This window comes from Dermochelys coriacea, chromosome 17 (genome assembly GCF_009764565.3).
Source record: "Dermochelys coriacea isolate rDerCor1 chromosome 17, rDerCor1.pri.v4, whole genome shotgun sequence".
Classification (NCBI taxonomy): domain Eukaryota; kingdom Metazoa; phylum Chordata; order Testudines; family Dermochelyidae; genus Dermochelys; species Dermochelys coriacea.
The window spans coordinates 19,757,165-19,780,163 of NC_050084.1; the positions used below are offsets into that span (position 1 = coordinate 19,757,165).

Sequence of the window (22,999 nt, forward strand, 5' to 3'; positions counted from 1 at the left end):
CTGGGCTGGAAAGAATGGCCAGCCTGCTGCCTCCTCCCATCCCACCCCATCCCATCCCATCCCTTACATTTCAGGGGTGCCCGCGAGGAGGAGGAGCAGGCTCCCACGTCACTCACCTGCGCTCTGATCCGGGTTTCCTCTTTTTGCTGACATTGGGGGAGGAAACAGATAAACCCTGTTAGTGGCAGCAACGTCTCTCCTGTGGGCAGAGGGCCAGAGCCCAGGACCCATTCAGGAGCTGGGCCCCTGATGGGGACCAAGCGGTTCCACTTAGCCCTTCTGTAGGGCTTGGGGCCCGAATCCTGCTCAGTTCCCACCATGCTGATGCTGAGCATCAATCTCCCCCGCTCCCCACTGGGGTGGGCCTGCTCCCAGCATGTGCCCTGAAGTTTGTTCGGCTGGGTGATGGCAAGTCTCCTAATGACATAATTACATGCAATGATTATCTCATGCATGCACAGTAATTGCCTCGTTAGGACGTGGCATTGCAGAGAGGGGAAACATTACGGGACTGGTTGCATTCCAGGACAAAAAAAGAAGACATTTACACACACACAAACTCCTGTCAGAGGAGCCAGAGCTCCCAGCAGCAGAGAGAGACGGGCAGCCCCGGACAAGGAGGGGATGGAAGTGGCCACGGCGGCAAAGGGTCCTTGAATGTGCTTTATTGTGCTTGGCAATTGGGGGTGAAGGGAATTACCCCTCCGCTGTTATCTCCTATTCTCAGTTTGCATTTGAGTGAGGGTGGCCATATTTACCAAAGTAAAATCGGGACCCCGCACTGGGCTGGCCTTTCTGACATCACCACTTGCCTGAGGACACACACAACCCCCTCTCTCATGGGGCTGCCCCAAGCCACCTGGCATTGCTGCTCTCCCAGAACTGGGGCTGACCACCCGCACCCCGCACTGCCCTGGGCTGTCTGACCGAGCACTACGCTGCCCAGGACTGGTTCTGTCCACCGGAGCCTTGTGACTCCCTGACTCCCCAAGACCCGCATCACCCTGGGCTGACTGCCTGATCCCCACCACCCAGCGCCTCGTGTTGCCACTGGTCTCCCCAAATGTTCCTCCACACCCCATCAGCTGGCACACTTGCCAACTGATCAGAGCAACTTGCAACTGTCAAGAGCAAATGGGACAAATGCCCAGGGTTGCCAAAAAAAAAGTCAGGATGTCTGGGACAGGGCTTAAAAAGGGGACTGTCCCGGCCAAAACGGGACGTATGATCACCCTAATTTGAGCCTTACTGTAAGGTGCATGTGTGCATGTCTGGATATGTGTGTGCCCGTCCCTCTGGTGTTTGTGTGTGTGCACACGCAACCCTGGAGCTGTGCATGTTTCTAGCTCTGTTATATTCATCTCTCTCTCTGGGTAGCTCTTTGTGTGTGTGTGTGTATGTGTGTGTGTGTAGGTCTCCATAATAGTGTCTTTCCTTCTCTGCATGTCTCTGGATCTGTGCATATGTCGGTGTCATATCTCACTCTGTGTGTGTGTGTGTGTGTGCACACGCATAGAGGTCTCAGTGACAGTGTCTCTCTAGCTCTGTGTGTGTCTGTATCTCTGGGAGTGTTTTGTGTGTGTGTGCAGGTCTCTGTCATAGCCTCTCGCTACCCACAATCCTGCATCTCTCTTCGCCTCGGTGAGTGTCTCTGGATCCACGACAGCTTGTTCCCAGCTGGGATTACGGGCAGCCTCCCCTCACCCTGTCTGACCCCAGCAATCCAGCCGGGCACTTGGCCAAGCCTGGCAGAACGGGCCGGCTGGGAAACACTCTGCCGCCCCATGGCAGCTGGGACCCCTGGCACGCCCCTGAGTTGAACCACGCTCACATCTAACAGGGTCACATGCTGACTCCGGGTGGGAAGGGGGGAATTTAAGACTCAAAGGCAATGTAGCTAGCTGTGGGGTTCCTGCTAACGTGCCTGGGAGCTGGGTGACTAGTTCCCACTGACTCCAAAGCTCGGAGCTGGCTTCTGACAGGCTCGGATTATCCTAACTCTGCGTATTCAGGGAATCACCTTGCCTCTTAAAGTGGTGACTCCATATCCATTTCTGGGGCCCTTCCCTCTCAAGTTAAAGCTTGCCAAGTGGTGAAAATGAACGTGTCACACTCCCTCCGAATCGACCTGTTGCTGGAGGGGGAGGCAAGACCCAGGGGGTGGTGTCGGGGTAAAGGGAGTCCTGGGGAACAGGGAAGGGAGAGCCAGACAAACAGAGGGAGAGGGTGGATGGAGAGGAACGAGGATAAGACAAGTGTTGGGGTTGGCAGGGGAATGCCGGGCTGGCGCCCAGGACGGGAGTGGGCCCCACAGGGTGGGGGCAGGGTGGGGTACACATTCCTGGGTGGAGGGAGCCAGGAAAGAGCGAGCAGCCCTTTGTCCGACTCCTCTTCCTCGTTAAGTGAGGTTCTTCTCAGCCTGCCAGGAAGGCAGTCAGTCCTTGATTAATCGCCAGCCAGGCCGGGCTCATTAAACCTGCTGGCTCCAGCTCGGCAGACAGAGTCATTAGCAGTGCCAAGGCTGGACAGTCCCCAGCTCAGAGACTCCCCGCCACGTGCCGAGGCCTCCCGGGGTGCCTCCAGGTAATGGGGCGATGGGCGTGGTGTGGCCTGATCAGGACTTTCTAGACACAAGCATGGGGCTGGGGCTGAGTGGGACAGGTCGGCACACACCAGCTGGGGGCGGGGGTGCCCATGGAATGGGCCACGTCGCCTATTTGCACAAGCTTTGGGGACAGATGCTTTCTCCTCCCTGGCTGCCCCATGCAGGGCCGTAGCAGTGCACTGGGTGGGCTCGGCCAGTAGATCCCCCATGCAGGGGTCTGAGCCCCATTCTAACACCCGCCTGAGCAGCCGGGCCAGCTGCATGGGGCAAAACGAGAGGGGATGGCACCCGGTGTGGCTAGAGTTCGGATCGCCTTCATGAGTTCGGATCGCGCCTCTGCCATACTCCCCCTTCTCTCTAATACGCTCACACTTTGGGGGCCAGATCCTTGGCTACAGCTGTGCAAAAGGGGACCCACAGGTGCTGAGGAGTCCCCCAGCTAGCTTTATGTTCCCCCTGCACCTCGGCTCTCCAGACTGGGGAAGCGCAGGGGTGCGACATGGTGGCCAGAGAGGGGCAGGGCCCTAGCAGACCGATTCAGCAAGCATAAGCTAGAGCAGCCCGGTGGTCCCTCTACTTTACGCAAGGAGTCAATTTGGCCCTAGGATCAAGGGTAGGGGGGAATCCATCCTAGACACTCTAGCAGGACAGACAATATTGCCGCCATCTGCCCTAGAAATGCTGGGATTTCTGTAAGGGGCTGGGAGCCTGCCAGACAGCACTGTCACCACCAATTCATATGGGGGTGGGGGTCAGCACACCAGGTTGGGACACACAGCAAGTGAGCGTGCATTTTGCACCAACAGTTTCCTGTCTGGGTGGAAAACACTCCAAAGAAACTTGCAATGAAGCCATAAGACCACCCACAGTCCATGGAACCAGCCCTGGTCATTTGTCATTCCCCATTCCCAGGGGAGGCGGTGTGGCTGAAGTGCTGGATAGGGACTCTGGGCTCCTGGGTTTTTACGCACTGACTCACTGTGGGTAGGGCTTCGCTGCACTGGGAGGTGCTGCCCGTGTAGGTTTCCCTGTTCTAGCTAGGGCTAGCAGTGAAGCCATGGCAGTAAAGCTGGGTACTTATTTGAGTGGCTGGCCCATGCCGCCGTGGCTTCACTGCTATTGTTACTGGAGCTGGCTGGATCAACGCGAGCTTGGGTAGATCACCCGGTGTGACAAGCACCTCCCACTGCAGAGTAGATGTACCCTAAGTGACCTTAGACAAGGCATTTTCCCCCTGCTTTGTGCCTCAGTTTCCCCATCTGTAAAGCAGGGCTAAGGGAGCCCATTAAATGCCAGCACCAGGGGGCGTGTCTCTCCCAGGCTCTCCTCCCTACAGGTCATTGCGGGCCTGTGGTGGGACGGGCCTGAGCCTGCTGCTTGGGCAGGAGATGGGGGAAGAGAAGGTGTGCCGGCAGGTGCTGGGGAATATTGGGTCCCAGAGAGCAAGCCAAGGTCACATTGCAGGGAGAATGCCAGGACCCCCGGTCGGCTCTGCCTCTGCCCAGGGCCCCTGGGAGTCCCCGCGACTCCGAGAGCCAGCCCAGGGCATGAGGGAAAATCAAAGAAGGGAACCTAAGGCCGGGGTGGTGGGGAACATTGTGGTAGGCGCCGCAAAGAGCCCTGTGCCCAGCCCCATAGTGCTGGCTGCCCCACCCTAGTGAGGGGAAGGGGAGGGGAGGGAGAGGGAGTGGGACAGGCAGAGAGAGAGGGTGGCTGGGGAAGGGAAGGGAGTGAGGGGTCCCCAGGGAACCGGCTGGCGAGGGGTTGAGGGTCCTGCTTGGCTTGGTATCCCCCTCCCAGTGGCAGGGGCTCACGGACTGGGCCAGAGGAGCGGGGAGGGGCGGGCAGGTGACTCACCGGCTTCGGCGATGACCCGATTTCTTTTTCTTTTTCTTCTTGGGCGGCGGCGAGGTGGAGCTGCTTATCCACCTCTTCAGCCTGCGGCGGAGTGGAGAGGCTCAGGGCGGGGAGCAGTCACCGCGAGCCCCCCCACGACCCAGCCCCTGCGCAGAGCGGCGGGGGTGCCTCACCCCCAGTGTGTGTGCGTGGCCATGTCTTTCTTGGGGATAAAGGAGTTTTCAAACCTGTTTTAGGTGACATGGTAACTAAGACATGTTAACACCCTAGTGTAGACGCAGCAGTTCATCTCTCAGTATGTATGTGTGAGAGGATGTCAGCCCTACAGGGGAGCCTAGAATTTATCGTAAGCAGCTAACACCTGTTATAACTATGGCCTACAGCTGCTACCCGCTAGGATAACAACCTACTGCTGCTACCGGCTTGCAGAGCTGTGCTTGTAGCTCAAGTACCAGAGGTTAGCGCTGTGATGGTGAAGGTCCCAGGCTTGAGCCAATGTGGCAGGGGGAGGTAATTACGGAATCGCAGCAGCGAGCCTCAAGGTGATCATTGCTTAGGAGATGAGTAACTGGCGGGCGTACAATACACCACACCGTGCTTCCCCCCGGCAGGTGTTGGATGCTCACGTTAGCAGACATGGCTGCAGAAGGAGAGACACCAGGCTTGGTTTCTGAAGCAATCTGCCGCCATGACCCAGCCATGCTGCCTGGGATCACCCGGGCTCATCCTGCTCCCACTGATTGATGGAGTAGCTTGTCCGTGTGATGCACTTGCGCAGGGCCTGATCCAAAGCTCTTTGAAACTGATGGGAAGACTCTCCTGCACCAACATGGGCTCTGGATCAGGGCTGGAGTGCTCGGACCAGGTCCCTATCTAGTGGCTCTCCCAGCCTGCTGCTTACTCCTTTAGCTCAGGGCTTGTGCTTTTGCTGCAGATGGGGGCTAACTGGGTTCCATGGGGGCTGGCAGCTTGTTCCTTTGGACCCAAGTTTCTATGCCCATTGACCACGCTGACATCTGTCCGCATGTGTCCTTACAAGGGGCAGTGCGGCGACCCCTTGTGGCGGACGTGTGCATCGGCATGGCGGCACCTTGCTTGGCAGAGAGATTCTGCAGGAAGCGAGAGGTCTGGCTTTGGCACTGGGCTGGCAGCACTGAAATGATTATTTCTTGTTCATCTCAAAGCTCAGGCTTTCCCCGTCCCTCGCACCTAACCACCAGAAGAAGGGAGACCATGGAGAGCAGCAACAATGGACACCATCAAAGGGCTGAAGGACTGACGGCCCAGAGAAGATTAAAAGCGCTAAAGCTGCATGGCTGGATTAAGCAGGCACACTACCGTCAGCAAACGTGTGATGGCTGGAAACAGCTGGGCAGGAGAGAAATCTGCTCAGGGCGTGAGCGGGGCTGTGTGCATTGCTAGCAGTGATGGGATCACAGGAAGGAAAGACAGATTTAGGCTAAACATTAGAGAAAGCATCCCAGCCCTGGGAGGTATTAAGCTGCATTGGAGGGTCCCAAGGGAAGGAGTGGGAGCTCTGTTGCTTGGCCACTGGAAACTAGATGGTCCCCTGCGGGGGTTGGATTAGGCAAGCCCATGTGCCTCCTTTGGAAAGCTCTTACTGCATTCACAAAATGTATGTGCAAATAAGTGCACACCTGATGGGCACATGTAATTCCCATGCTTCGTGACACAGGCTGGGCACTATTCTGCGCTCACTCAGCCGCCCGCTGGGCGTGGGCCATTGTTGCAACTGGGCACACATAGTTGGCCCTCGTCTGCCTGCACATGTGGCCTACAGTCCCAGCCTGACTTTTTCCAAACTGGGCCTCCTGTGTCTTTCCCGTGTTGAACATCTGGCAAATCCACGGCTGAGAGCAGCTCACTGAGCCCGAATCCCAGTTCAGGTGGGACTGGGAGGAGCGCTTGGTTCTCAGGTGTACCCTTGGCCACCTGCAAACACTTCAAGGCTGAGTGTGTTGGAATGTGAGCCTGTTCTCCTAAGAGCCCTGGCAGCATCCCCAGTCACTTCTGTGGGCTATAAGCATGTTCTTGGGGGATCCGGGCATGGATCTGGCACTCTCAAATGGCCCCCTGCCAGCCTCTCCAGCCATTTACCTGTGCTCTCTGTGGCTGCAGTGGTCTCGGTAGCAGTCGGCTGGGCAGTCACACGGCAGCAGGCAGCCCTCTCCGTACTCTGGGTACTCCATGGCGTACTCCTCCATGTGATGGTTTTCAATTACTCTGCCCAAGGGAGAAGACACAGTTTGATCAGGCTTGTCACTGACTATAGACCAGGCCGTACTGATGCCACCATTGTCCTAGATCTGTGCCTAGCCTATCCTTGCGGGGCATCTCTCCAAAGGCCTGGTTCGAGATGTCTTCACTTCCAACCATACTAGTGCCCTAACCACTGGGCCATCTGTCCTCTGGTCCCATGGGGCTCTAGCTCAAAGCAGATCACTGGCGACCAGGCCACCAGAGAAATGCATCAGCAATACAAATGTTCGTGGGTGACCTTGCTTGAGCCCAGGTGCAGGCTCCGTTTCATTAAGACGTGACTGCTAATTACCCTGGAATTATTCAGTGGCCCATATGTTCCTCTGGTGGCAGCAGCAAACCAAGGCCCAAGGATGGCAGGATTTCATGCGAGCGATAGAGAGCGACATGGGACTGATAATCCTTCTGGAGACAGAGAGCTGCCTAGACAGCAGCCCCATGCCATGCAGGTTGGGAGACCCATCCTGTCGGAGGGCCGGGCACCTTTTTGGAAAGCAATGACTGGAAGCAGTTCCTCCAACCGCTGCTCGTTCCAGCCTGAGATGGGATCTGAGCCCGACCTGTCCCAAGGGAGAGCAGATACATCCCTTTCTATTGGAGGGGCTTCCACTCGGTCTGATCAGAGGCAATACAGCACCCAGCACAAGGGGGTCCTGCACTGTGATGGGGGCTCCTAGGTGCTACCGTAATACACCAAATAAATAACATACAGCACCCAGCACAATGGGCCCTGGTCTGTGACGGGGGCTCCTAGGTGTTACCATAATACACCTAATGAATAACATGCGGCACCCAGTACAATGGGGTCCTGGTCCATGACAGGGGCTCCTAGGCACTCCCACAACACATATAACTAACAATATGATGCCCCAAGAGGCCGTAGATGAGCCAGCCTCACCCGGATGAGCTTCACAATCTGGCCCTTGTGACCTTTGTTACAATGGAAGGACTGTTGTGGATGTAAATCACAGAGGGTGAACTTGATCCAGTACGAGGCCGAGGGACCAGTGAGCCCTCCGTCAGCCCCAAGGCCCAAGAGGACTCAGCTAGGGGGTCTGGCCTCTGTTTCTGATTTTCTGGGTGATGCTACGGGGCCCATGTGACTTTCCCACCCAGATGTTCTCCCACGGAGAACCCCCCCCCAGTCTCTAAAGAATCAGAATTCTGCCTCTGGCTCCTTCCGTCCATGGGTGTCTGGTAGTGCCGGGATTCCACCCATCATGAGGAAACTGAGGCACGGGGAGCTGAAGGGAGTCACACAGAGAGGCAGCGGCAGAGAGGGGAACGGAACCCAGGAGTGCTGATGCCCTGCCCCTGCTTTAGCCACTGGACCGCACTCAGCAGCATGGAACCGATTCAAGGGGCTGGACTCTGGAGCATGCTCTGCCCAGGAGGTGGGGGGCTCATGAGGGTGGCACAGAAGGCAGCAGGATGAAGAACTCACACACCCCCCCACCCCGCAGTGCCCCTGGCTTTGCCCGCTGAGATCAGGCAGCATCTCCACCAGTCGCCTTCCTGGCTGCCCTACCCTCACACACTGGGGCTCCTCCTTCCCTTGGCCCTGCTTGGTTGGAGCCCCACACTCTGATGGGGCTCGTGTAAGTGCAGGACGTCTCTACTCCCAGGGAGAAGCAGCAGCGGGCAGTGCGACGGAGGCAAAAGTCCCTCTAACAAAGTGCTACAGAACACCCCCCACAACACCATCAGGTACCGCCATGCTCTGCAGGGGGTGCTGCCCGTGTCCCAACCTCAGCAGGCCTGAGGATCTGTACTCACGGATGCACTCACAGGGAGAGCCTCGCCGGAGGTTCAAAGGCTGCTTCTTCCATCTGATCTCGGCTCTTCCCCCTCCCCGGGCATCGCGGTATTCGCTGTTTCCCCGTTTGTTAGCTGGGTCCCCCAGTGGGGGACACGTGTGGGCCAGTGAGGAGGCCTGTCAATTTCCAGGGGAGGGAATGACTTTGCAGCTTAGTGAGTGGCTGAGAAAAGCGAAGGGGGTGCCCCAGGCAAGTGAGAGAAGCTCTGGGCAAGCCCTGGGGGCAAGTCACGCTTCTGAGACGCATGGCAGTCTCTGGGGCGGGCGTATGTGTACTAGGTGCGGCAGCAGAAATGGGCCTCCTGTCTTTGCCCTGCGAAGAGCTGGAGCTGCCCAGCTGGGCTGGGGATTTCAGGCCACGGCAGCTGAGACTCGGCAGCTGTAGTCACAAGGAACAGCTGGCTCGGGAGAGGCGACTTGGCCCAGCCAGCCTCCCGTCTCTGCCCTGTCCCCTCCATGCCAATGACCCAAACACATTTATACTCCTGGCTTCAGTGGCTTTTCTAGCTGCGCTTGCATCCCGCTAGTGTCTTGGGAGTTTGGCTGGTGCTACAGCATGAAACGTGCTGCTGCCCGCATCGCCCATGTCACCCAACGGCAAGGACGGGCACTGCAGAAGTTGCTTGGCTTGGCTGGCGATGTAGGATCAGGCTCTCTTGCCATTCGCTCCAATGCCTGCAGAGAAGGTGCAGAGCACAGACTGATCTTCTGCCATGGCTGAAGCTGCAAGAGGGCATGGCACAGAGCTGTTCCGAGCCGGGAAGCAGAAAAGCCATGTGATGGAGGAGATTGGGAGATCAACACTTGGCTCTACCACAGATTCCCTCTATGACCTTGGGTAAGTCACTTAATCTCTCTGTGCCTCAGTTTCCCATCAGTAAAATGGGAATAATAATTCTGTTTTGTCTATGTAGATGGTAATCTTTCACTGTATGTGTGCACAGCACCTTGCACAATGAGGCTTCAATCTCGGTTGGGGCTTCCAAGTAAATAACAATCAGGCGATAAGAGGGAAGGTCCTCGCAAGATAGGAGTCAAAGGGTAGGAATAAATGGTCAGTTTTCACAATGGAGAGAGGTAAATAGTGGGGTCCCCCAGGGGTCTGTACTGGGCCCAGTCCTATTCAACATATTAGTAAATGATCTGGAAAAAGAGGTAGACAGTGAAGTGGCAAAGTTTGCAACAGACACAAAATTACTCATGATATTTAAATCCAAAACTGGCTGTGAAGAGCTACAAAAGGATCTCACAAAGCTGGATGACTGGGCAGCAAAGTGGCAGATGAAATTCAGTGTTGATAAATGGAAAGTAATGCACATTGGAAAACATAATCCCAACTGTGCATACAAAATGATGGGGTCTAAATAAATTGTAACCACTCAGGAAAGAGATCTTGGAGTCACTGTGGATAGTTCTCTAAAACATCCATTCAATGTGCAGCAGCAGGCAAAAAAGCAAACAGAATGTTAGAAACCATTGGGAAAGGGATAGATAATAAGATAGAAAATATAATGCCACTATGTAAATCCATGGTACACCCGCACCTTGTATACTGTGTGCAATTCTGGTTGCCCCATCTCAAAAAAAACAAACAAAAAAGAATTGGAAAAAGTACAGAGAAAGGCAACAAAAAGGATTAAGGGCATGGAACAGCTTCCATACGAGGAGAGATTAAAACCACTGGGACTGTTTAGTTCAGAAAAGAGACGATGAAGCAGGGAGATGACAGAGGTCTATAAAATCATGACTGGTGTGGAGAAAGTGAATAGGGAAGTGTTGTTTACCCCTTCACATCACACAAGAACTAGGGGTCATGTGATGAAATGAATAGGCAGCAGGTTTTAAACAAACATCAGGAAGTACCTCTTCACACACCGCACACTGTGGAACTCACTGCCAGGGGATGTTCTGAAGGCCAAAAGTATAACTGGGTTCAAAGAAGAATTAGATCTGTTCCTAGAGGGTAAATCCATCAATGGGTATTAGCTAAGATGGTCAGGGCTGCTACCCCAACCATCAGTTAGAACACATAAAGACAGCCTGAGGATGTTGAAGGCTCTGTCTGAGATCACTACAGTGGTTGCAAAATAAAGTCAATATAAAGGTTCAGTGGGGTCAGACCCCATTGGCTGGGGTCAATGGGATTGAGCTGAGGGTATGCGGGGCCCAGTAGATATCTTGAGTTGCTGGAGATGTTAGCCTGGATTTTCGCAGTTCCCTGGGGCATGTGCGGTCCCTCCATAGATCACAGAAGGATTATCCGGGATTAGCAGGGGGTGAAGAAATCAATGAAGATCACTGGGAGAGGGTTATGCCAGGTTATCACTGAAGGGGCTTAGCCGGTGTTCTGTTGAAAGCCGGGATGGATTATCCGAGGTGAAAGAAGGCTGAACAGCAATCTGGGGACTCAACAGGATTATCTGGTCATTGGCAGGAGCTGCCCAAGATGACCTAGGATTTTGAGCTGCTCAGCTGAGTCACCAGAGGGACATTTGGAGCTACTGAGGATCACCTTCAGTTCACCTGGGGTCGGAGGCCATGTGGAAGTTAATTGCCAGGGTATCAGATCTCACCGCTGGCGAGTGCAGAGGGTGCACAGCGGCCATGTAGGTTACCTGGGAATGGTAAGGGTCGCCAGGAGTGGTAGGACAAGGTTATCTGAATATCACATATGGCCAGCTGAAGGTGGGATGGTTTCAGTGTCAACTGAAGCTAGTCTGTGTGGGATACCCAGGCAAGCTGCTGGCTGGGGCCAGTCAAGATGGGGCAGGGTCTGACTTGCCTGTTGCAGAGAAGCTGAGAGAAGACAGTTAATGAGAAGAAGGGCATGAGGAAAGTCCTTGGTGTCTTTCCTCCCACCAAGGGATTAATCTGCTTAATACCAATGGGTGCAATCATGTTCCCATGGAAAACAAGGGGATTTACCATGGGCTACAACGAAGGGCAACAGGATGGGGCCTGGTGACTTGTATGTCAGCAGCAACCTTTCGTTTAAGGATCTCAAAGCTCTTTGCAGACACCCATGAAGAAGTGTGCAGCACCCATGGAGGGCTGGGCAGTATCGCTGTCCCACTGACCAGGAGACATGGGTGCAGAGGGATAATACAGCTCCACGTTCAACCTCGGGAGCCCGACGGCAGTGAACTGGTAGGATATTGGGTCTGGTTCTCCCAGGGGCACTGTGGTTGCTCTGAACACCAGGCCGTTGCTTTACATGCCTAAATATGGCTTCAGGGGCCAAACCCCAGAATCTGAACACTTTGGTCTGAGCACTTGGCTGCTAATCACACAGTAATTGAGGTGGAGAATCAGGGTTAGGACCCAGGAGTTCTGGCCCCCATCCTCTGCACTAGCCATTACTCCTGCATAGACTCATAGACTCAGATATTAAGGTCAGAAGGGACCATTATGATCTAGTCCGACCTCCTGCACAACACAGGCCACAGAATCTCACCCACTCACTCCTGCGAAAAACCTCTCACCTATGTCTGAGCTATTGAAGTCCTCAAATCGTGGTTTAAAGACCTCAAGGTGCAGAGACTCCTCCAGCAAGTGATCCGTGCCCCATGCTACAGAGGAAGGCAAAAAACTTCCAGGGCCTCTTCCAATCTGCCCTGGAGGAAAATTCCTTCCCGACCCGAAATATGGCCATCAGATGAACCCTGAGCATATGGGCAAGATTCACCAGCCAGATACCCAGGAAAGAATGCTCTGTAGTAACTCAGATCCCACCCCATCTAACATCCCATCACAGGCCATTGGGCCTATTTACTATGAATATTTAAGGATCAGTTAATTGCCAAAATCATGTTAGCCCATCATACCATCTCCTCCATAAACTTATCGAGTTTAATCTTGAAGCCAGATAGGTCTTTTGCCCCCACTGCTTCCCTTGGAAGGCTATTCCAGAACTTCACTCCTCTGATGGTTAGAAACCTTCGTCTAATTTCAAGTCTAAACTTCCCAATGACCAGTTTATATCCATTTGTTCTTGTGTCCACATTGGTACTGAGCTTAAATAATTCCTCCCCCTCTCTGGTATTTATCCCTCTGATATATTTATAGAGAGCAATCATATCTCCCCTCAGCCTTCTTTTGGTTAGACTAAACAAACCAAGCTCCTTGAGTCTCCTTTCGTAAGACAGGTTTTCCATTCCTCGGATCATCCTAGTAGCCCTTCTCTGTACCTGTTCAAGTTTGAATTAATCCTTTTTAAACATGAGAGACCAGAACTGCATACAGTATTCCAGGTGAGGTCTCACCAGTGCCTTGTATAATGGTACTAACACCTCCTTATCTCTACTGGAAATACCTCTCCTGATGCATCCCAAGTCCTCATTAGCTTTTTTCACGGCCATATCACATTGGCGGCTCATAGTCATCCTGTGATCAACCAATACTCCGAGGTCCTTCTTCTCCTCTGTTACTTCTAATTGATGCGTCCCCAGCTTATAACTAAAATTCTTGTTATTAATCCCTAAATGCATGACTTTACACTTCTCACTATTAAATTTCATCCTATTACTATTACTCCAGTTTACAAGGTCATCCAGATCCTCCTGTATGATATCCCGATCCTTCTCTAAATTGGCAATACCTCCCAGCTTTGTATCATTCGCAAACTTTATTAGCACACTCCTACTTTTTGTGCCAAGGTCAGTAATAAAAAGATTAAAAAAGATTGGTCCCAAAACCGATCCCTGAGGAACTCCACTGGTAACCTCCCTCCAGCCTGACAGTTCACCTTTCAGTATGACCCGCTGTAGTCTCCCTTTTAACCAATTCCTTATCCACCTTTCAATTTTCATATTGATCCCCATCTTTTCCAATATAACTAATAATTTCCCATGTGGCACAGTATCAAATGCCTTACTGAAATCTAGGTAAATTAGATCCACTGTGTTTCCTTTGTCTAAAAAATCTGTTACTCGTAGACTGTAAGGTCAGAAGGGACCATCACGATCATCTAGTCTGACCTCCCGCACATCGCAGGCCACAGAACCTCACCCACCCACTCCCATGATAGACCCTGAACCTCTGGCTGAGTTACTGAATCCTCAAATCACGGTTTAAAGAGTTCAGGTTACAGAGAATCCACTTGACCTCCCTGCTTCGGCCATCAAGGAGTCTGGGCAGGACGGCTGGTGAAATGCACTGTGGGAATGGGCATACTGACTTGGAGCCTCAAAATCCCACATATCCTGGTCGAGATTCAGCGCAATTCCCTGTGCTGCCAGGCAGACCCTCCCTTGCACGATAGTAAGGGACTAGTGCCGCACAGGGGAGTGGGACTCAGCGAGAGCCCTGCATTAAGCAGACAGGTCCCTGCAATCCCCCTGCACCAGGAGCTTGGTGTGCAGGGCACCCCAGCAGAGAAGGGGCACTGTGGGAGGGTTTTCCAAAGCACTCTGGCTGCAGCAAACGCATGAGAAATCCGTGCTGACCCCATCAGCCCTGAGCAGGCCGCCCGGCTCCCAGCAGAGGCCTGTCAGCTGGAAAGTGTGTGCTCTCTCTGGAGTCGGGAGAGCCTTAGCCCTGTCTACACTGCAATCCGAGCACGTACAGACATACCCGAGCTAGTTCTGATCTAGCTAATTCCAATAACAAAAGCAGCGTCTGTCCCATCTCTCTGTTCTCCAGTCCTCTCTCGACCCCCAGAGCAGTGTGCAAACTTGAACTGAGCCTTCCTCTGCCTCAGCATGCAAACAGTAACAGCAGTGCCCTTTCGCTTTTGTCCAGCTCGGGAAGAGGTTTGAACAGGTAGGTGCCAGGGCACAAAGGCTTGGCTGCGTGCTGCGGAGGCATCAGCCCCACCAGCGAAACATCGAAGGGTACAAATAAAGCGTTTGCCAGCTGTGCAGCAAACCAGAGCCATGAAAGAGGAAGCCGCCGAGTGTCAGAGGGCGGGAACGGGCAGCTCTGTGACTTGTTTTAAACTCAGCATCTTCTTTAGGCTCGTTGGACTTGGGCTCAGATGCTCCCTGCCTGGAGGATCGCTGGGAAAGGTTCCAGGCTGGGTTTATCGACACTGGCTTCTGCTCCCACCACCCACAGTGAATTTGATCACTAAGTGCCCAACTGCACCAGGAAACCGGGTGCCATCTGAATCAGATTTGGATACTCTTGCTCAAACTCACCCCTTCGGCAAACACACCGATTTCAATGGGGCTATTCCAGGAGCAGGGTAGTACTCACTGGGAGAAAGGGTGTCGCAAGCTAGCCCCTAGGGAGGGAGGATGTGGAGGGGGATGGCTAAGGCACTAGCCTAGCATAGAGGAGCTTGGAGTCTGATCCTACTGACTCCCTGGCCCCAGCTCTTCAAAAGAATTCAGTCCCCAGCATCTCGGATTGACACAACTAAACAAGTTTTTTTTACTGATTTTGCAAAAGTGGCTGGCTGCCATTGAGAACAATGGGAGGTGCAGAGTGCTTTTGAAAATCTGGCCCTCGTGCTGCATCTGTACAATGGGGTTAATATCACTGCCTTTCCCCCACCATGGGTCCATCTTGTGTGTTTAGATTGTCGCTCTCCAGGGCAGGGCCCATCTCCCCTGCCTGCCCTGGGGCTCTGCCTGTCTAGGTCAGACTGCAGGATCGGGGCCCAAAGTGCCTGCAAATCATGGTGGCCTAAAAACAGTGAGCTCAGAAACACAGGCACAGTTAAGGCTGGGCTAAAAATCAGGCCTGGATCTAAACCCTCCAGTTCTCCAGAATTTCAAGATCCCCATATTCTCCGCTGGAAGGGGGTGGCAAACAAGGATTGGCCTGAACCAGCTCTTAGCGAAATGAAAGTGGGGATGAGATGGGTTAGGGTGAGACCCTCTAGCTGGCGAGTTTGAAACTGGAACAGGTGGGCAGTGACTCCACATTGCACCCCTTGGATGGCTCATTGGGGGCCTACAGGGAAAATGCTGGGCAGGTCAGTTCCTAGTGGCCGAGCATCTGTCCCATTTGTCCCTTGCACTGGTAGCCTCAGCTGAGAGGCCTAGGGCTGAATGGGCCTCGAGACAGAATTCTCCATCTAGGCCCTAAGGTTGGTCTCTCTGGGTCATCGGGGCTGGCAGGGCAGCACAGGGAAGCTGCCTGGGCTGTACCCATTCTACAGACAAACAAAGCATCAGTCCCCATGGCCGCCAAGCTGACCCAGGCTTCCCGCGCTGAATCGGCTCATAAATCATGTTCAATAATACAGCAGGCAGGGGCAGACAGCTCTGCTCGGAGCCGGCACCCGGTGCTGAGGTGGGATTTGCAGGGCACGCGCTGCATGCAGATCCTCCCCTCCCTTCACTAGTTGCACCCTAGGGCAATTTCATTGACTCCTGATCAGCACTGAGGGACAGACCAGGCCCAAAGCCTTGACACTAATCCAGCGCTTGGAAGATGGCTCCTCGGCCGCTCATTAAGCATTACATGATAACTAGTGTCACATTCCTTCCAGCTGGAAACTGCATTTAACAGAGCTGGCAGGACCCAATTCAGGCTTCCCCGGGACTCCGACAGCAATGAATTTGTATGATGTGATTTACATTAAGGCCGATTAACGCTCTTCTAAACCAGCCTCACTTTGCGCCTCTTTCCCCACCGCAACCATTGAGCAGGGGATGACAAGCGGCAGCATCTCACCACGCACACGAACCTCGGCCACTTGGGGAGTTTCACCCAATTAAGAGCCGAGTGAACAATTGCCTGTTTTAAGGGAGTGAAAACCAGGGTGTTGTGGATCAAGGTACAAGCCAGCTCTCCTCCTTTCTACTGCAAATTATCCATCCTCCCAGGAGGCTGTCCAGCTGCCCGCCAGAGAGACAGGGACAGTGGCTGGTATTAGAAAGGCTTTTCTCAGGTTAGATGCCTTCATTTTCCCAATGGCGTGTTTCTCAGTGATTGGGTGGTGTGACATTTCAAGAAGACTTTTGCCTGGGTGTGCATGCAGGCCAGGCAATGCCGTAGAGTAAATAAATATAATTCTTGCTGTTTTGACGACTTGGCCAGGTGATAACATTCAGTACCATGAACAGCTCCCATGCTAGGCTGTCCAGGCTGGAGTTTCTTACTAAAATCATCCCATCTGAAGATTTTCTCCCCTTAGCTTTGCTTAACAATTTGGGACCAGCTTTTGCTGCCTGGATGATTTTTTTTTCTCTTCTCCTCCTGAAACCTGTGTAAGATTTTTTTCAGTAACAGCAGGGGGGCTTTTAGGAGATTAACAGGAGGGGAGGGGAGCTGTTTGGGTGGGTTAGAGGGGGTCAGAAAACAATGCTGGAGTAGGAACTCAGAGGCAGTAGGAACAGTGATCAGAAGACCTGGATTCTATTCCTGGCTCTGCACTGGCCTGCTGAGTGACTTTGGATAAGCCACTTTAATCTCTGTGTGCCTCGGTTTCTCCATCTGTAAAACAGGGAGAACACTGCTGATGCTGACATGCTTTCTATGGTTCTTGGCACTCAATGGCTGCAAAAAGCTCTGTGCTATTGGTATATAGCACATACACCAAAACGGCATTAAGAGAACATGAAGGTTGCAAAGCCAAGCACTCAGAAATTAGGAAATGCCAACATTAAAGTTGTCTGGACAACCTGAATCTGACCTTCTTGTGCATACGCAGCATGAGCCAGTCTTTAATTACATGCCCACATATTATTTTTGCCACAGGACCCCAGATGTATTCAGTGAATGGGCTGAACTGCGGCCATTCAATAGTTTGTCTTCTTCTCATTGCTCCTTGTGTGATCCCAGGCCTTAGCTACTGACCACTATTCCAACCCCCAACAGAAGACAAAATTGTTTTCTTCATGGGATTTCTATGGTGTCTGAGTGCTTCGCAGCCATTAATATATCCTCACTACACCTCTGCAGGATGAGGGGGTGCTATGATTTCCATTTCACACTTGAGAAACTGAGGCACACAGAGGTTCAAGTCCAAAGTATCCATTCATTTTAGGTGCCCACTTTGAGACAGCTAGGAGCTGATTCTTCAGAGTACATAGCATTATACAGGGAAGGACCTGCTCCGGTCACTGCAGTTCTGGGCTGGGACATGCTCAGTGTGGATGGAATGTTTGAGAATTAGCCTGGGCTCTAGCAAGGATCTTCTGACTACGCGCAAGTTGCAATTTTTCAGAGGTTTATAACTTGGCCTAATTTGGGGAGATTTTCACAGGGACAACAAAAGGCAGAGCCCCGGGACAAAGGCTGCCCCCTGCCAAATTTCAAGTCCTTGCTCCAAAGCTTGGTGGGCACTAGAGTTTCTAACAAAGGTCACAAGGATTTTTTACCACCAGCAAAACAATATATGTTTCCCTAACCTTGTACTCGGAAATGGCTGAACCAAGATTGGGCTCAATGCTTGTAAAGTGCTTTGGAGAGGGAATGTGCCCCTGAAGTACTAGGGATTGTTAGCAAGGCAGTGTAGAAGAACTCTCATTCCAGCTCAGCAATTCCACTCTATCCCCAGGGGTAATGCATGAAAATTCATCAGCACGTAGACACCTCTGCAGGGTAAAACTACTATATTGAACTACTGCTACTAGATGAACATGATTTGTTGGGGAAGAGTCAACATGATTTTTGTCAAGGGAAATCACGCCTCATCAATCTACTAGAATTCTTTGAGGGGGTCAACAAACATGTAGACAAGGGGGAATCCAGTGAATATAGTGTACTTAGATTTTCAGAAAGCCTTTGACAAGGTGCCTCACCAAAGGTTCATAAGCAAAGTAAGCTGTCATGGGATAAAACGGAAGGTCATCTCATGGATCAGTAACTGGTTAAAAGATGGGAAACAAAGGGTAGGAATAAATGGTCAGTTTTCAGACTGGAGAGAGGTAGTGATGTCCCCCAAGGGTCTGTACTGGGACCAGTCCTATTCAACAAATTCATAAATGAACTGGAAAAAGAGATAAACAGTGAGGTGGCAAAATTTACAGATGGTACAAAAGTGCTCAAGATAGCTAAATCCAAAGCAGACTGTGAAAAGTTACAAAGGGATCTCACAAAATCACAGATGAAATTCAATGTTGATAAATGCAAAGTAATGCACATTGGAAAACATAATCCCAGCTACACATATAAAATGATGGGGGTCTAAATTAGCTGTTATCCCTCAAGAGAAAGATCTGGGAGTCATTGTAGATAGTTCTCTGAAAACATTCACTCAATGTGCAGCGGCAGCCAAAAAAGCCAAGAGAATGGTGGGAATCATTAAGGGATAGATAATAAGAGAGAATTTATATCATATTGCCTCTATATAAATCCATGGTACGCCCACATCTTGAATACTGCGTGCAGATCTAGTCGCTCCATATCAAAAAAATATATATTGGAATTGAAAAAAGGGCAACAAAAATGATGAGGGGGATGGAACAGCTTCTGTATGAGGAGAGATTGATAAGACTGGAACTTTTCAGCTTGGAAAAGAGACGACTAAGGGGGGATATGGTTGAGGTCTATAAAATCATGACTGGTGTGGAGAAAGTAAACGAGGACATGCTATTTACTCCTTCTCATAGCACAAGAACTGGGGGTCATCAAATGAAATTAACAGGCAGCAGGTTTAAAACAAACAAAAGGAAGTCTTTCTTCACACAACCCACAGTCAACCTGTGGAACTCTTTGCCAGAGGATGTTGTGAAGGCCAAGACCATAACAGCATTCAAAAAAAGAGCTAGGTAAGTTCATGGAGGATAGGTCCATCAATGGCTATTAGCCAGGATGTGCAGGGATGATATCCCTAGCCTCTGTTTGCCAGAAGCTGGGAATGGACCACAGGGGATGGATGACCTGTTCTGTTCATTCCCACTGATGCACCTGGCACTGGCCACTGTCAGAAGACAGGACACTGGGCTAGATGGACCTTTGGTCTGACCCAATGTGGCCATTCTTTTGTTCTTATTCTTAGCTTGTAAGCATCTTGGAGCAGAGACTGTCCTTTTGTGATGTGTCTGTACCACACCGAGCACAAATGGGATCTAGGAGTAGGGCCCCTAGGCACTGCTGACATACAAATCAATTAGAACATTAATAATATCCACCTCACTTACACCCAGGACCATCTCTGTTCTGTGTTTGTACAGCACCTAGCACGTTGGGGTCCTGGGCCATGAGTGGGACTCTTCGGCACTACTACAGTCATCAGCTGGGGTTTCTTCTTTGTGAATCTACCACCCCCTCTGCCCAGCATAACCTGAGAGTGACATCTACACTTGAATTTCTTCCCAAACCCATTCTCTAATCCTGCACTAAGCTTCCAGACTCTTGCTACCTTCACCACAGCTGGAGTGTGATACACAAGATTGCTTTTTTATTACTTAGACCCTAGCCTGTATTTACCCCCCGCTCCCGCTTTATGGCACTCCCCAAGCAAACTGGCCTCAAATTCAGATCCATGTCTGTGCGGGTGAGCTCGGAGAAAGCAGTGCCATAACTGGCAGAATTTATAGAATGCCGACCAGGTGCCAGACAGCTCCATTTCCTATCCAATGTGCTTCACAAGTCTTGCAGCCCTTCTCTCCCCTTGGTACTCCCTGTGACACTGCAAAGTCTGCAAATAGTTCAGCTGGTCACCCCACCGCATACGCACACTGCAGAGATGTCAGGAGGAGGAGGAGCCCAAAACCTCAGCAGGTGTAACCCGGCATCAACAAAAAAGCAATGTCCATGTAAGCCAGCTTAAGACCCTCCAGACCCCAGTTCTGCAAAATTGCAGGTGCAAAGCATGAATGCTGCCAAGGTCCGAGTGAGCAAGGGGTTAATCTTAGCTCACATTGGCTGCTTAGAGGGTGGAGATGGAGGCCCAGGGACCAGAGGGTTGGGATGATCTACAAACTGGGAAGTGTTTTTCTATTCACTTTCCACTCCTGGGGTCCTATTTTGCTTCCTTATTTGGAAAGCCCTCCCTTGGGGAAGAGATCTTGCTGACTGCAGCTGGATTTGCCTGATGAGTCCTTCCACCAGCCCCTAGAGTGAGCGACCAAGCAAGGGAGCAGATCTCAGCAAGGCTTTGCGATGCTCTCCCACGCTGAAACCCGGGTACCCTTTGAGCTGTACCCAGCTGTGCTTTTCGGCTGAGGTGTGGTTGCAGAAGTTTCTCCCCCCCCATCCCATCCCCCAGTGCTGCAGTTCTTTCTCACTGCCCTGATTTCCTGAGCCTAATGAAGCATTAATATTCAGTGAACCTACAGGATCTATTCCTGTCCCAGAGTGACCTGCTTTCCAGGCTGATAGATGATGTGTGGCTTGCCAACTGTGCTTGCTATGCCATTAAACATTTCACAGATAAATCACAATCAAGCTGGGGCAGAACCAAGCGCTGACAGGGATATTCCTGGAGCTGCACCAGGGGAGGAGGGAGAGGAGAGGGGGAACGAAATCAGAACCTAGGAATTGGGGTATTTGCAGCACAAGCTGTGCCACTCACCTGAATGATTTGAGAGTGGAAAACCCCTTCATCCCATTCCAGAGAGACACACACATCACAGGATGGGAGTTATCGTAGGCCAGATTCTGACTTCAGAGGAGTCACTCCCGATGTGGAGCAGTGTAACTGAAGTCAGTGTGTTCACATGCCTCAGTGCAGCCAGTGGAGTTACTTTGGATTTACACAAGATGTGAAGTGAAAAATGAGTGGGGCAACTCTGGATTGATACTGACCTACCCCTGGTTACATCAAATTCCATGCAGTGCCTACCAAAATGGGGCCAAGGCAGGTAGTGTAATTGATTACACAACAGTAACTGATGTCGGGCTCTGTGGAAGTCAATGGAGTTATTCCAGATTTACCCAGATCTGACCCACTACACTGGCAATTAATTTCAAGGGCCAGGGCACAGATGGCACTGGGAGTGCCATGCAGAAGAGAAGCATTGCCCCTAACTGGCAGAGGATGGGCATGTGGGAGAGGTGAGTGAGACCCCAAGCTGCTGTGACTTTCTCTCCTAGCATAGACCTGGGGCACAGTTATGCTCTCTGTTTACATGGGTGCAACTTCAGGTCAGTGACACGCAGCACAGAACTGGATCCCTAGGGTGGCAGTAGTGCTGACAAACAACTGCACCCCACTGCTCCGTGGCCTCACCGACGCAGAAAAGACAGTGACTGACAGGAGAGGAGAAGAGGAGAGATTTTTTGGAATGGCAGGAAGTGGCCAGAAGCTTGGAACTGCCTGAGCTGGGAAACCCCTGGCCTCTTCACAGGGCTGAGACTCAATGGACTTGGGTTCTCTTCCTGGCTGTGCCACTGGCTGACCTGGGGTAAGTCACGTCCCTCCCCATGCCTCAGTTTCCCCATCTGTAAAATGGGGGTAATGACACTGACTGCTTTGGTTTGAGATCTGCTGATGAACAGTGCGGTATAAAACTAGGCGTTATCCATGGGCATAAGGGCACAGAAGGCCCCGCTTTATATATTTCTTACCTCTGCTGTGGTGAAGGGAGATCACTGCTCATCCTCCCTGTGCACCATTATTTATCTGAGTAACCCGCAGAGGTATCACATGCAGTGAGATTTCCCAGGAGAGCTGGGAACTCTTTGGGGCTTGCTTGGCCAGACCACAGAATCTAAGCCAAGTTTAGAAAGCCGAGCTCCGTGCAGTCTGGAGGCCAGCCAGGCCTCTGGGATCTTGTTGCTCTGGATTTGAGGGGTGTGTATACCCCAGAATGTGATCAAGCTAATTGCATCCATATTATGTGCTTTTAGCCACCATCAATTAATGAAATAGACCACATAGTTAAGGGTTAATTTGGAGACAGGCTTTCAGAAGCAAGGTCATACCTAGCTGGCAGTTTTTGCTAATTAGAATAGGAGGAGGGGACAGACAAGTAAACAGCTGAGACTGAAAACCTTGGTGGTTGGAAAACCTTGACTCTAGCCGCCACTAATATTAAAAAGTTTATTAAAAGTTAGGAAAAGTGATGATCCAGGAGGGGTCATTATGACCTATGTGCTTTGTAAAAGTTAGTTATAAAAAATTAGCGAACAGAGCATACTTTGGAGCAGTCCTCTGAAGCCATCTTGAGAGGCATTTTTCCTGACACCCTTTCTCCCTGGTGGGTGAGCAGCTGACCACAGCGAACCTGCTGTGAATTCCTATTGAGTAAATATCTGGGATGTTCTAAACCTATTGCTCAGATCTGTGTGTGCTTAAATCTCACAAACCGCTGTGTTGGACAAGAGCAGGCTGACTTACATTAATCTTATCAGATGGAATTGCTGTGTTCCCATCGACATCGCCTGGAGCAAAATCGTTAACGTGCCCCTGCTGGGGGTTCTGAAAACACCAGGTAACAATCTCAGACCCTATGCAACGTGATGGGGGCATGAACGCAGCTCCCCATCGTATTTGCTGGGCGGGGAAAGAAGGGAAGGAGAACTGCCCTGGGTCAGTGGATCCTGATCTGCTCCCAAGAGGGGGGTAAATTGGCGTGACAAGAGACTACAAAGCCCAGGAC

The 22,999-nt window shown here is 51.8% G+C and overlaps 1 protein-coding gene across 3 annotated transcripts in view; it reads right to left on the reverse strand.

Annotated features, from left to right (window-relative positions):
- Positions 1-22,999, reverse strand: part of SRRM3 (serine/arginine repetitive matrix 3) — a 175,553-nt gene that overhangs the window by 33,612 nt on the left and 118,942 nt on the right. For all 3 annotated transcript variants that reach the window (XM_038375813.2, XM_043499447.1, XM_043499448.1), the window contains 3 exons: positions 6,581-6,706; positions 4,463-4,543; positions 117-146 (listed from right to left, as the gene is read on the reverse strand). In XM_038375813.2, the coding sequence (XP_038231741.1) occupies positions 117-146; positions 4,463-4,543; positions 6,581-6,706 (237 nt within the window). The remainder of the gene's footprint in view (positions 1-116; positions 147-4,462; positions 4,544-6,580; positions 6,707-22,999) is intronic.